At 41.4% G+C, this 11,914-nt stretch overlaps 1 protein-coding gene across 1 annotated transcript; it reads right to left on the bottom strand.

The window, feature by feature from the left end:
• Positions 1-2,020: 2,020 nt before the first annotated feature.
• adprhl1 (ADP-ribosylhydrolase like 1) lies at positions 2,021-10,949 on the bottom strand. The gene is made up of 8 exons (XM_086290121.1): positions 10,325-10,949; positions 8,964-9,128; positions 7,593-7,718; positions 7,265-7,405; positions 7,041-7,168; positions 6,815-6,947; positions 6,565-6,730; positions 2,021-5,198 (listed from the first exon to the last, which is right to left on the bottom strand). Exons 1-8 carry the CDS (start codon positions 10,536-10,538, stop codon positions 3,122-3,124), a joined length of 3,150 nt encoding a protein of 1,049 aa, XP_086146247.1. The 5' UTR covers positions 10,539-10,949; the 3' UTR covers positions 2,021-3,121.
• Between the last annotated feature and the right edge of the window lie 965 nt (positions 10,950-11,914).

The raw sequence follows: 11,914 nt of genomic DNA, 5'->3' as shown, positions 1-11,914 counted from the left end.
GACACGCGCTTCAATCAATCCGTAATGCTGCTTTCGAGGGATTCCGTAACATCCCGTTTCAAAGCTCTCACGGGACAAACTATCAGCTATGTTGCATTCAGGAGGCTTTGGGGGAATACGATGCAGAGCTGTAGAGAAGTAGAAAAAGAAAAGGAGAAGATGTAAGCATTGTTCTAAGGTTTGAAATAAATCAGGTTAGGCTTTGCTCATCAGGTATAGAAACGCACAATAATAACTGCTTTAAAAGTAAAACACCCTTTCTTCTGGAAAGTTAAAAATGCTACTATTTTTCCACTATACGCACTATATTTTTGCTTATAAAAAACTTATAAGCAAATTAAAACTTACTTATAAAAAATAATAATAATAAGCCAAACACTGTTTGAACTCGTGCACTGGAACGAGGGTGTCTTAAAAGTACCAATGTGTCCTACTGCAAGTAAAAGCATCATAAATTGTAAGCAGCTCTCCCTGCAAGGCCACGTCACACAGGTGAACGTAGCCACGTGTTGGGCCGCTCTGTCGTACAAAATATGCCTGAAATTAAATTAATATATGCTGTTTTGGTGACTCGGGACTACAAAAATAACTATAAATAAACATTAAAGGCCAAGCTCAAAGTAAATACGTGTCAAAGTATATCAAATTAATCGGTTTACCTGAGTTTTTGTCGTCCTTCCTTCAGCATAGATTCATGTTCAAAAAGTACCATGAGTGGTTAAAATAACATTCACTCTTTTTAAGGCTAGTTTGAAATCTCTTGAAAAATAAAAACAGCATAAACATCAAGCTAGTGTCATATTATGTCTCTGTGATGTCATCAAACCACTCTTCCTTCTTATGGCTGTGGTAACCTTGATAAAAAAAAAAAAACTGATTTCCAGGAAGGCCTTTCAAAACAACAATAATATTGTTGTGACTGTTTAATGCAGCTCTTCTACCTGGACCTATTTTTAATATGTCATGTCATAGGAACAGGCGCTGAGTCATGACTATTTTTGAATCTGTGGACAGCAAACGCAACGACAAACAAGCAGCAGTCATAATAATTTGACCCAGGCTGATGATGACAGAAATTCCTAACCAAAACAGCAGCCAGAAGTATCAGTATGTGTTTGTGTTGCATGACTGAGTCTTAATATTAGACATTTAATGGATCTACATTAAAGACACACCAAATTTGTAGTTTTAACTATTCTCAACACAGTAACAATGAAGCTACGCTCTTTATCACCAGTAACTCTGAGGGTAAGCCTTGAGGTGTACAGGAAATGGAACAGGTTAGCCTCTATCCTTTCTACAACAACCTGTCTAGTGCTGTGATAAAGTATTTGCCCCCATTATTTTTATTATTATTTTATTATTTGTGTATTTGTCAAATTTAAATGTTTCCAATCAAGCACATTTGTAATATCAGAAAAAGATAACCCGAGTAAATATAAAATGTAGCTTTTAAATGATGATTTCATTTATTAAGGTGAAAAAAGCTATCCGGACCTACCCCTGTTTGACTGTTCACATCTCTGTATATACTACTTACTCTTAGTGCTTCAAAGTTACCACACTTTTTTCTTTCTTGTCTGAACAACCAAAAGCAAATACTTTTTAAAGGTAGACCTAAATAAAAATACAGGCTACTCTATGGTTAGCCATATAGAGTGTGCATTTGCAGCAGTTCAGTTCTTGTATCAGCGTCTTCACATGGGAACAGGAAGAATGAACTGAACAAGATTAAACCACCACATTTTCAGAACAGACTCTGATGACCCTGAAACGTTCATATGAGGGCATGTGTTTGTGCCCTTGGTAAGTTAAATAGGTAAACCATGTTAGTCTATGTCAAAGGGCCTTTGACAACCACACAGCTTAAAAATAACAATAAAGAACTATTTGAGTTTGCACATGTCCTTCAGTGATGGAGCACATGATTTTTACTGCTTAGCTAAAATGCACGAAAGAAAGTACTTTTTGACATTTTTAACATTTCAGTTTTTAATCATTTTGAAATTGTATTTAACCTCCTAGGACCTGGCACATATGTGGACATCACATTTTGGGACGTCTAGACCAAAATACTCTCTACAAGGGCCTGATATGCACTTAGGAGGACATTATGCCACTGTTCTATCAACATCTGAAACGAATCTCCTCATATGTGGATCTCATTTTTCTCAAAAACAAATTCTGGTAATTCTTTGTTTTTACATTCTTTAGGTCCCAATCAGCCCAAATAGCAATGAGAAATTAAAAATGCATGCCATAAAAGAGTTTGGGTCTTAGGAGGTTAAAGAACACTTTGCCCATTTTTCTAAAATAATATAAATACAAAACTTTACAAACATGTCACCTACCTGGCTAACAGATTTGGACAGCACTTTTGCCTCCCTCTGTCTCAGTTATACTCAACAATCTATACAAATGAATGAATATTATTAAGATGCACTATTAAGGTTCTAAGAACTTCATTAACCCAGTCAGCTGTATTTTGCTGTCGGTGACCTGAATGACACACATATGAAAATGGAAAATTTAGATTTTTAGAGTTCTGCTCCTGCCCTGTTTTGCATTTATTTAGAAAAAAAGAAATGAACAACCTAGATTCACTAACATATAATACTGTGTTGTTTCATTTTATTCATGGACAAATAGAAGGGATATTGCATTAAAGGGGTATTGCATGTAAAATATGTAGACAGAATACAGTTAAACTTAAACAGCAGTGTGTACTGTACAGTTCCTGAACATTTCATTGAGCACATTTACAGTAAATTCAGTCAGACCACAGCTTCAGAAAGAAAAGCAGTTTAAAGACAAATGAGTGTAACATCAGTGTTGTTTGTCTGCGCACAGATTTAAATGGCAACAACTCAACCATGACACACATTTGGTCTATCAGTAAAAATGTTAGTATTCTTGGGAGGGATATTGTATGTTGTAATATACCATAAATATGACAGAAGATACCCAACGGCACTAGACTTTGACTTTTTCCTAGTTTGTATGAGCCTGTGGATTGCAGCTAATTTGCTGTTTATAATATTAATTGAATAATACTAGTTACCTGGTGGTTCATTTGTAAGTCAGTATTGTCAGGGCAAACTGAAAACATGAATTTATCAGTCTAGAACGTGAAGGTGTCAGTAAATCGTATAACTTTGGGTTTATATGTTTGCTTGACTGATGGATCCCCGTAGTTGATTGTCGTGTACTTCGGTCTCTGCTTTGCATCCTCTCTCTTGTGTTGAGGTAAAGTTACAGCAGAGACCTGACTGTCTTCAAACGTTTCCTTACTGGCAGCATCTTCTAAAAGTCGAACGCTCTGCATCGTACTTGTGCCTTTACTGTCCACTGGTTTTGCTGCTTTTGTTTCCTCTTCGACCTCCCCGTCTCTTTCTTGTGATTCACCCTCTGCTGCTGTTCCTCTTCTGTGTGTAGGGAGGCTGATGCCATTACGCAGGCTTGGGTTAGTGTCTTGAAAGTTCTCCAGCGTCTTTAGTGCAGTGCTAAGAGCAGCCAAAGACGTATCAGATTGCGTTGGTGGAAGTGGATCGATAGGATTTATGATTTGTGGGGGCAGAGCTAATTGAGAGGAGGGATTATTCTGATCGGGACCTTGTTGATAACCAAAACTGTAAACACGTGGGATGACATACCTGGGCAACCTGCTTTGAACTGCCATAGGTCTTCGGGGATTTGCTTCTATGTTGTGATTGGTGTCGATGTGTGCGTGTGTAGAAAATTCCTTCATACTGGGTTTTGCATTGCCTTTGGTTATAGCAATGGAGGATTCACCTGCAGCTGATTCACTGAGAGACTGTTGCACATCTCCACCAGGACTAGCTGTTGTTATCCTCGCTGTCTTGTCCTGTTTTGGGCATTCTGAACTATTTGGACTGATTTCCTGCTCTAACTGCTCGAAAGAGGAATCTACACACATGGACCACACAGGAGAGCAGGTCCTGATTGTCACCACATGCCACTTGAGTGGAAACTCTACCTGAGGCAAGAGCCTGTAAGGTTCTGGGAACGACCACTCTGTCACAGAAGCTGAACAGAGCAGCTCTACATGTGCATATTTTAGTCTGTTGTTGCTACAATGTTCTTCATCATCACATTCTTCCCGTTGGACGCTGAAATCATAAGCTTGAGCCTTCACATGTTTTAATGAGCAGCAAACCTCATCATCTAAGCTCTTCTCTCCCATTTGCTCTGCCGTCAAATCTTTTCTGTCACCCGAGTGTGAGTGTGCCCGATCTTTCCTGTCATCCTGCACATTTCTAATTTCATCTTCTTTCGGCTCCGGCCCGAGAAGAATTTGATTCTCTGTGTTTGGTTTGTGGACACTTTGGACGCCCTCCTGTTCTCTTTCAAGAGAAGCTACCTTGTCTTTTACATTAACTGCCACTTTGACTCCTTGAGAACGCCTTTCATGAGAAATCTTTAAATCACTTCCCTGACACACAGTGGCCATGGTCTCGAACTTCTCCATAATGGAAGATAAGAGGATCCCTCTTCCAATGAGTCTTGGTTTGACCGGCTGTTTATTCAGCACTTTCTGCTCTTTTTGCTCAGCCATGGCAAACTTGGCCACCATATCCTTCACGCCGCCTTCTTTCTTCCGTTGTCTTTTGGCTCGTTCCCTCTTCTGCGTGCCATCCTCGCTGTCTCGGTTCATGTTACCCAGCAATCCTCTACTGCAGGGGAGAGTTCCCACCTCCCTCTGATGGGTGATGGGAGGTTTGGGTGTGGATCTTATGAATTTGGACTGGAGCAGCTGGAATGTGGTAAGGCATCGGGGTATTAAGTCTCCTGCTGTATGATTTCCTTTGTTTCTTTGCGTCTCCACCCAGCGCTTTTCCGAGAGGTTTGAACTTGTCTCAGCAGTTTTCCCTCTGGTTATTTTTTCCGGTTCAGGCAGGTGAACAATTTCACAGTTTCTCTGAATTTGAGCCATTTTCACTGAAGACTCATTTCTTGGTTCAGAACGATGTTTGTTTCTTGCGTTTCTTTGTGATATATTATCTACATCTGGCTTTTCCGAGTTTCTATTTCTGGTGATCCACTTGGGCAGATCCTGTGTCAGGTATTGCAGGAGACTCTCGAGAATCCCACGGAGCACCGGACGGCATTTTGGATCTCTAATCAACTTCTTCAACATACTGGCATCCGGGATGTTAGCAGTTTTCTGAGAGTTTTGTCTACAGAGAATAGAGGACATGTAAAACCACCACTATTGTTTAAGCGCAGTCGTTACAGCAGAGAAGGGGGGACATTAGAGTTAGCTTTAAGGGAGTAATCGCCAGAATAAGTGCTTTAGAACTGCATGTCTTTGATTTCATGTTTTATTTCACCAGCAAGCAAAAGAAACCAACAACAAAAAAACAATACTTTTGCTGTAAATGGGAGTTCCAGCAGTCATTTTAACCCCGTAGCAAAATGTCCAGACTGGTAGCAAAGCAGCATGAATTAGATAATTAGTTCAGGAAACTGTGAGGGCGATTTGTGTAACAAGAAGGAAGTCTGATAGAATTATGAAGCTGTGCATCAAATTAAGGCGACAAAGAGAGCTGGGCACTTTACGTGTGATATAACTACACTTTAATTGTCACGTCATTTTAATATTAACTGTGTAGAGGTGCTTTGACAATGTGCTGCTGACAAGAGCATCAATAATAATCACGGTATTAGAACACAAAATTAATATTCTATGACTTAAAAACGTTAAAATCATCCCAACCACATCTCACATGCGCTAAAAATACATTTAATCTGGACTAAAAAGTACATAGTTCATGTTAAAGCAGGTTATAAAATAACCTTTTTTCCCCCACTGCTCTGTCATTTCAGTATAATTGAGGCATGTCATTAGTCGTTAGTATGTGAGGTACTAGAGTGCTGTGAAAAGAATATTTGCTCCCTTGTGACCTCCTGGATGACTCGTTGATGCGCTCTTGGAGTAATTTTGGTAGGCCGGCCATTTCTGGGAAGGTTCGCCACTGTTCCAAGTTTTTTCCATTTGCGGATAATGGCTCAAAGCTTGTTTCGTTGGGATCCTAAAGCTTTAAGCTTTGTAACCCTTTCCAGACTGATAGAAGTCTCTCAGCTGTTTCTTTAGTGTTGCTTTCTGAGATCTTTTAGCCTACTTCACTTTCTCGGACAGGTTCTATTTAAGTCATTTTTTAACAGGTCTGCCAGTAATCATGCCTGTGGTTAATTATGATTCAACAAGGGGCCCAAATACTTTTTCACACAGGGGAAGCGTCAAATACTTTTCCATGGCACTTAAGGTGTTGCATTACCATCAACTGAATATTAGACTGACAGATAACAGACAATCCCACACAAAGCATTCCTCTCAGCTTTGTACGCTGGATAGTGTGACCCATAATAAAAGGTTATTCATGACAGATCTGCAACTAGATCTGTACATACTGATCCAAGGAAAACCAAGGATAGCACGACAAAAGTAGTAAGGAGGAAGCAGGCTACAACTTAAAACTACTAGAGTGATGTGCAGAGTCGCTGCTAGCCAGCAGAGTTCAGGCCAGTGAATATCAGGATTACTTGTCTATGCATTTCTCTGCAGATGATGCCTTGAACAGCGCCTCTCCCAGCTCCTCCAGGCGTTCTCTTTTGTCCACATCCTGGTGCAGACCTGGGGGAACCTGGCTCAGGCCGTGCAGGAGGCCATAAAGACATCCCGCAATCAGGCCCGTGGCTTCACTCTCACCTATAATTAAGTTACAAAGAGTATGAGTTACACTAAATATCACTTTCAGAGCACTGTGAAGGACCTCAGAGCTGTAGCTCACACCTCCGTGGAACATGGCTCGTTTGCACAGCTCAGCCCAGTCACTTCCTGCGGCCAGAAGAGCGTCATAGGCAATCATGGGGGCATCGTGGCCTCTCCGGCCTGCGCGGCCCTCTGAACTCCAACGCTTGTACATCTGTACTGACAGAAAAACAGAGTTAACGGGCATGCAACATGCCTGTTAGGAACTATCATCTATTGGCATGAAATTCTGAAAGAAAAGCCTTACTTTGTCTGTTTCCTCAGCATCATAGCGATCAGGGAACAAAGCTTTGTTGTGTCCCTCCTTATCAATCTCTCGCTCTTCAAGGTAAAACTGCCACTTGGCCTCAAAGTAGAACCAGTTTTCCTGATACTCTGCATTAGAATACACATTCACACATCAACTTTCACAGACATTTGTGCACATATTAAATGCTTTTTCTTTCATACCACAGACAGGCCCGGCCTAACCTGCCATGTGCCGTATGGTTTTCCTGCAGTACTCCGCAGCTCGTGTGATGACCTTCAAGAGCTCACGACCCCATGTCACAAGAGGTTTTCCCTGGATGGCGTAGGATGCAAATAGTGCCGTTGTCAGGGAACCTAGAAAGCCTGAAGCCACAAATGAGATCACAAGACACTTCGCCTGATCAGTCTGCTGATAGCTCAGGCTCACCAGTTACATCCATAATAAATTTGTGTTCTTGCTGCTAAAATAGAAATACTACGCAGTCAAACAGCAGCTTAATTATCTGCCTGTGACAGATTTCTTAGGATTAGAAGCTGTTAACATCGTCACCTGTAGGGTGGTTGTGAGTCATTCTTCCAGCTTCAATGCTGACCTCCACCAAGCTATCTAATCTCTCTGGTTGCCAGTATCTCATGCCCACACACATGGCCTTGGAAGCTGCACCGAACCCAGACCCTGAACATGGAGACATGTATCCAGATACACGTTTCTGTACTGTATCAACCACTGTGGTCAGAAGTTTACGTACATAAGCTCATCATGGGTATGAATGTCATGGTACTTTGAGGCTTTTAATTTCTTTGAACTGTTCTTTGTCCAAGGTCAAATGATTGTACAGCATGTTTACTAACTTTTAAAAAAAAACTGGGTGCACAAGTTTGGACAAAAACCAAAATAAATTCAATCTACACAGGGTCAAATATATATAAATACACCCCCACTAATATTTTGTTAAGTGTCCCTTAGCGAGTTGCATCTCAACAAGTTTTTGGCAGCCGTCAACAAACTTCTGGCATATTTGTGTCTGAATATTTGACCACTCTTATTGGCAGAATTCATTTAACTGTGCAAGATGTTGATTTTAGGTGAAGTTGAAGAATTTGGAGGTAGTTCTCCTTCGTTCATCCACTTTGTGCAATGTACTATTATTCCTGGGAGGAACAGCTCCAGAGCATGATGCTACCACCACCATGCCTGACAGTTGGTACAGTGTTCTTACATTTGTCCTTGTCATTGTGGTCAAATAAAATTTTTCTCCAGAAGAGATTTAGCTTGTCTATGTGGACAGCTGCATATTTTAGTCCAGCTTAAAGGTGTTGGTTTTGGAGAAGGCACTTCTTTCTTGGTCTGCACCCTTTCGATCACAGGCGATGTAAAACTGGCTTCGCTGTGGATGACGAAGCTGGTGTTCCAGCAGTTTTCTGTATCTGCTAGGCTCGAGCCTTGGTGGTTCCTTGTATTTACATACAGTTGCTTGAACTGATGATCCTGGATTCTGCAGTTTGTTTTAGAAATATCTCCAAGAGACCTTTTCAGCTTGTATAAATCTTCAGTTCCCCCCTTTAATATCTTAACTGAGTTCCTTGGAGTTCCCCATTGTTTTGAGTATTGGTCAATCCAGTGAGTCCTGTCAAATAAATCCTTTTTATTCTCACAAAGAGAAACTACCTGTTACAGTCAACCATGATCACTAGCAAGAAGTTAATAGACCTTGTCAAGTTTAAAGACATAAGTGAGCCTGTATGTATACTTTTGACCCTGTGTGAATTACAGAAAATAAATTCAAACTTACAATCATTCCAACCTGGAACATTAGAACAAGAAATTATTACAAATCCATGATGACTGCATGTGAACCGTATGTGATCATGAACTCTAAAATACAATTTACATATATATATATTTAAAATCTCCAGTGACCTTTTTCATTGAAAGGTGTGTGCCAGGCAAGCAGAAAGTTGTAAGGTTTGAGATGAGCACAGTTCTCCACTGTGGCGGGATCAGGGACTCGGCCCTGGAGAGACACCACGGCTTCAACGTAGAGACGCACCAGCTCTCTGTACAGGTCCTCCAGACACCAGTAATCTGGAAACACACACACACACAAACCCCCGAGTCAAAGTCATTCATGCCTGGCGTGGAAGATGAGCTGAGTGGTGCTTTGATGAGCTAAATTTAGCCTCAGCCTGCCACACTGCTGATTAGCAGCGGCGTGCATGGAGTCACTTCCACACACTATGAGGTCAACTGGGAGCCACAAGCAGAGCCCGCAGACAGTGTGCTAGAATCTGTGGACTGTACATGTGTGTGTGTGGATTAGAGAGTGTCCGTGTGGACAGAGAAGAACCACCTTTTAGTCAGTGATTCATAACTTGTGATGAAGGACTCAGACCTTCACTCATAAAGAAGTCTGTCCACTCCAATGCATGTGTGGAAAGAAGGTGCTGGGAAAATATGAACTATTTTCTTTCAGATTTAATTTTTACTCACTGCTTTAAAGAAGACTGTGTAATGTAATTACTTTAATGAGTAATAATTGCTGTAACATTTGCTTTTACTTTGTCCCTGTAAGTCCAGTGACAGGGCAAACATTGAGAAGCGCAGCATACATTACACTCCATGTGCTGTTATCTGGCTGCTGTGTGTATGTGTGCATAAGTGCATATGTGCAGGCATGTTGGATTGTTGCTAAATAGAGCTTGCTAATCTCAAAATATGTCATCACCATTCTTTCTCAGGACCACTGTCACTGGCTTTGAGCCACATCTGCAGGCACACATGATACCAGCAGATTACAGAGGAGTCAGGCCTGCTATTGTTCCCGACAGCGGAGCAGAGGACAGGCTTTTCCAAAGTAGTCTATTTTGGACTCTTCTGTCCTGGAAACTTCGAGCCACATTGCGGGAGCTCAAGAGGGCATTTGGGTGAGGGCCTGCATAGTAAGGTTCCCGTTAAGATTTTTGTCTTTGATCCCCCTGTGGCAGAGATGGATCAGGGTATGTGAGGTTTTGTCACTCAGTTTTGATTTGCCAAAACGTGATTAGCAGCTTCCTTTGCCCGTATAGAAGCAGCTATTCTGGTCCCTCTGAGCACAGAGAGATTAGAGCCAGTCTGAACAGGCCAGATGCTACGTGTCTATTTTTGCATCAAATCAGGGTTGCGTCCGTGAACACAAAAAGACGGACCATTATTGGTTTTCTGAAGTTGGGTGTAAAATATGTGTTTTTATCTTGATCAGAATCACAATCATAAATCCTAATTGTCATTAATCCCAAACGTACCTGTTACAAGTGCTTCTGCTGTGGTCATGTGCATCAGCGCAGCATCACTTAGGGGCCAGTTATCAGGATCCAGTTTTAGGGCCGCCAGTCCCCCCAGAGAGGCCAGTTCCTCTTGGATTATCTTTCCCGAGGTGCACCTTTCCCAACGGCCCTTTCTGTAGCCCAAGGCATCTCCTGCAGCACTTAAAACCATGGCTGCCTTGAATTTCTCCATGCTGCTTTTTGATCTGGGTCCTTTTAGGTGTACTTTACTACCTCAAAAAACAAGAAACAGATCAAACTTTCTTCCCCCAAAACATCCTAAAGAAGTTCAAAAAGCTTCTCCAGCTCTCGAGGTTTTTGTCAAAACTCCCATTTTCCTTTGTTCGTGACACATCAGAGCTCTACTGCCTTCCCCATCCTCGCAGCTCTCTTGTAGTTTCTCATTAGTTTCTAGCAGACAAACTCTTAAGGGCGGGCAAACACGAAAGCATCGTGTTATCAGCCTCAGCTTCATTGAGCTGGGCGGTGGTGAGTGATCAGGTGTCTCCTAAAAAGGCAATCCCCCCGGTACCAAAGCCGAAAAGCTGGGTGGCTTGGTGTGGAATGGTAACAGGGGCCGGACACACTGGAGAGGATGCTAATGTGCTGTGGGCTCGAGTGCAAGCTTGTCAGCTGGTGCTGGACCTTGTTGAGAATCCTCCTGTCCCATGAGAGAGGAGTAAGAGGGGAGCATCAGTGACCCCCTGATACCATATAAGCTCAAGAGCTCAACACTTTAATCCCTCCTTCAGTGTTTTAAGCATCTTTATTCATCACCTCCTCTGACATCAGCAGCTGATCTATGCTTCAGTTATGTGCACTGGTAGAGACCTGTTCTCAGTTTCTTTAATCCCTACTTGGTTAACTGCAAATTACACAAATGTGCCACACCCAACCCTTATTTACATTCATCAGCTGCCCTTATTATTATACTCAGAGTAACACTAGACAAAGCATTACCAGAAGAACAATGATCATGATGATATACAGCAGGAATGCAAGTTGATAAGAGGCAACTGTTAACAAGTAGCCATTTTACATACACTCAAACATGATGGGCAACTCGTCCTCAGCAGGAGGATGTTTTCTCCCCTCCCATTTCCTGCTGATTTTTTTTAAAACATCTCTGAAATCACTGTGCTGGGTTTGTGTTAAGTGCAACTGGACATAAACAACTTTTATATAACACAAATGTATTATTATTATTATTATTATTATTATTATTATAAATTGGTATGTGTTGTTCAATATGAGCTGAAAGAACTTTTTTAAAAAAAAGTAAAACAAAGAGGCATGGGATCATTTCACAGTGGGGTCATCGGATAGTTTGTCCAGCAGAGGGCACTCTGACTCCTCTCCAGCACATTACCAATGACATCATTTTCCCTTTTTCAATAAAACTTCAATGTTCATAGTTCTCAAGCATTTTGCCCATCACCATCTAGCTGTTTGAAAACTCTGAGGGGTAAATATACAAAGGTCACTGGATCAAGGCAACTGTAGTTAATTAAAACTAAACTAAAATCAAAAACTACAAATAGTTGTGAAAAAAACCCACCTTTTACAAGA

The sequence above is a fragment of the Aulonocara sp. 'chitande type north' Nkhata Bay genome, linkage group LG1 (assembly GCF_057382095.1).
Source record: "Aulonocara sp. 'chitande type north' Nkhata Bay isolate Kocher_YH1m ecotype deep benthic linkage group LG1, A_spYH_male_GT1.1, whole genome shotgun sequence".
Taxonomy (NCBI): Eukaryota; Metazoa; Chordata; class Actinopteri; order Cichliformes; family Cichlidae; genus Aulonocara; species Aulonocara sp. 'chitande type north' Nkhata Bay.
This window is presented reverse-complemented; position numbering and strand designations above follow the sequence as displayed.

Coding starts and splice junctions, on each gene's coding strand:
- adprhl1 (XM_086290121.1), bottom strand. CDS start 10,538: ATGGAGAAATTCAAGGCAGCCATGGTTTTAAGTGCTGCAGGAGATGCC. Junction 7,406..7,592: donor GACTCACAACCACCCTACAG/GTGACGATGTTA, acceptor TTGTGGCTTCAG/GCTTTCTAGGTTCCCTGACA. Junction 6,948..7,040: donor ATGCTGAGGAAACAGACAAA/GTAAGGCTTTTC, acceptor CTGTCAGTACAG/ATGTACAAGCGTTGGAGTTC.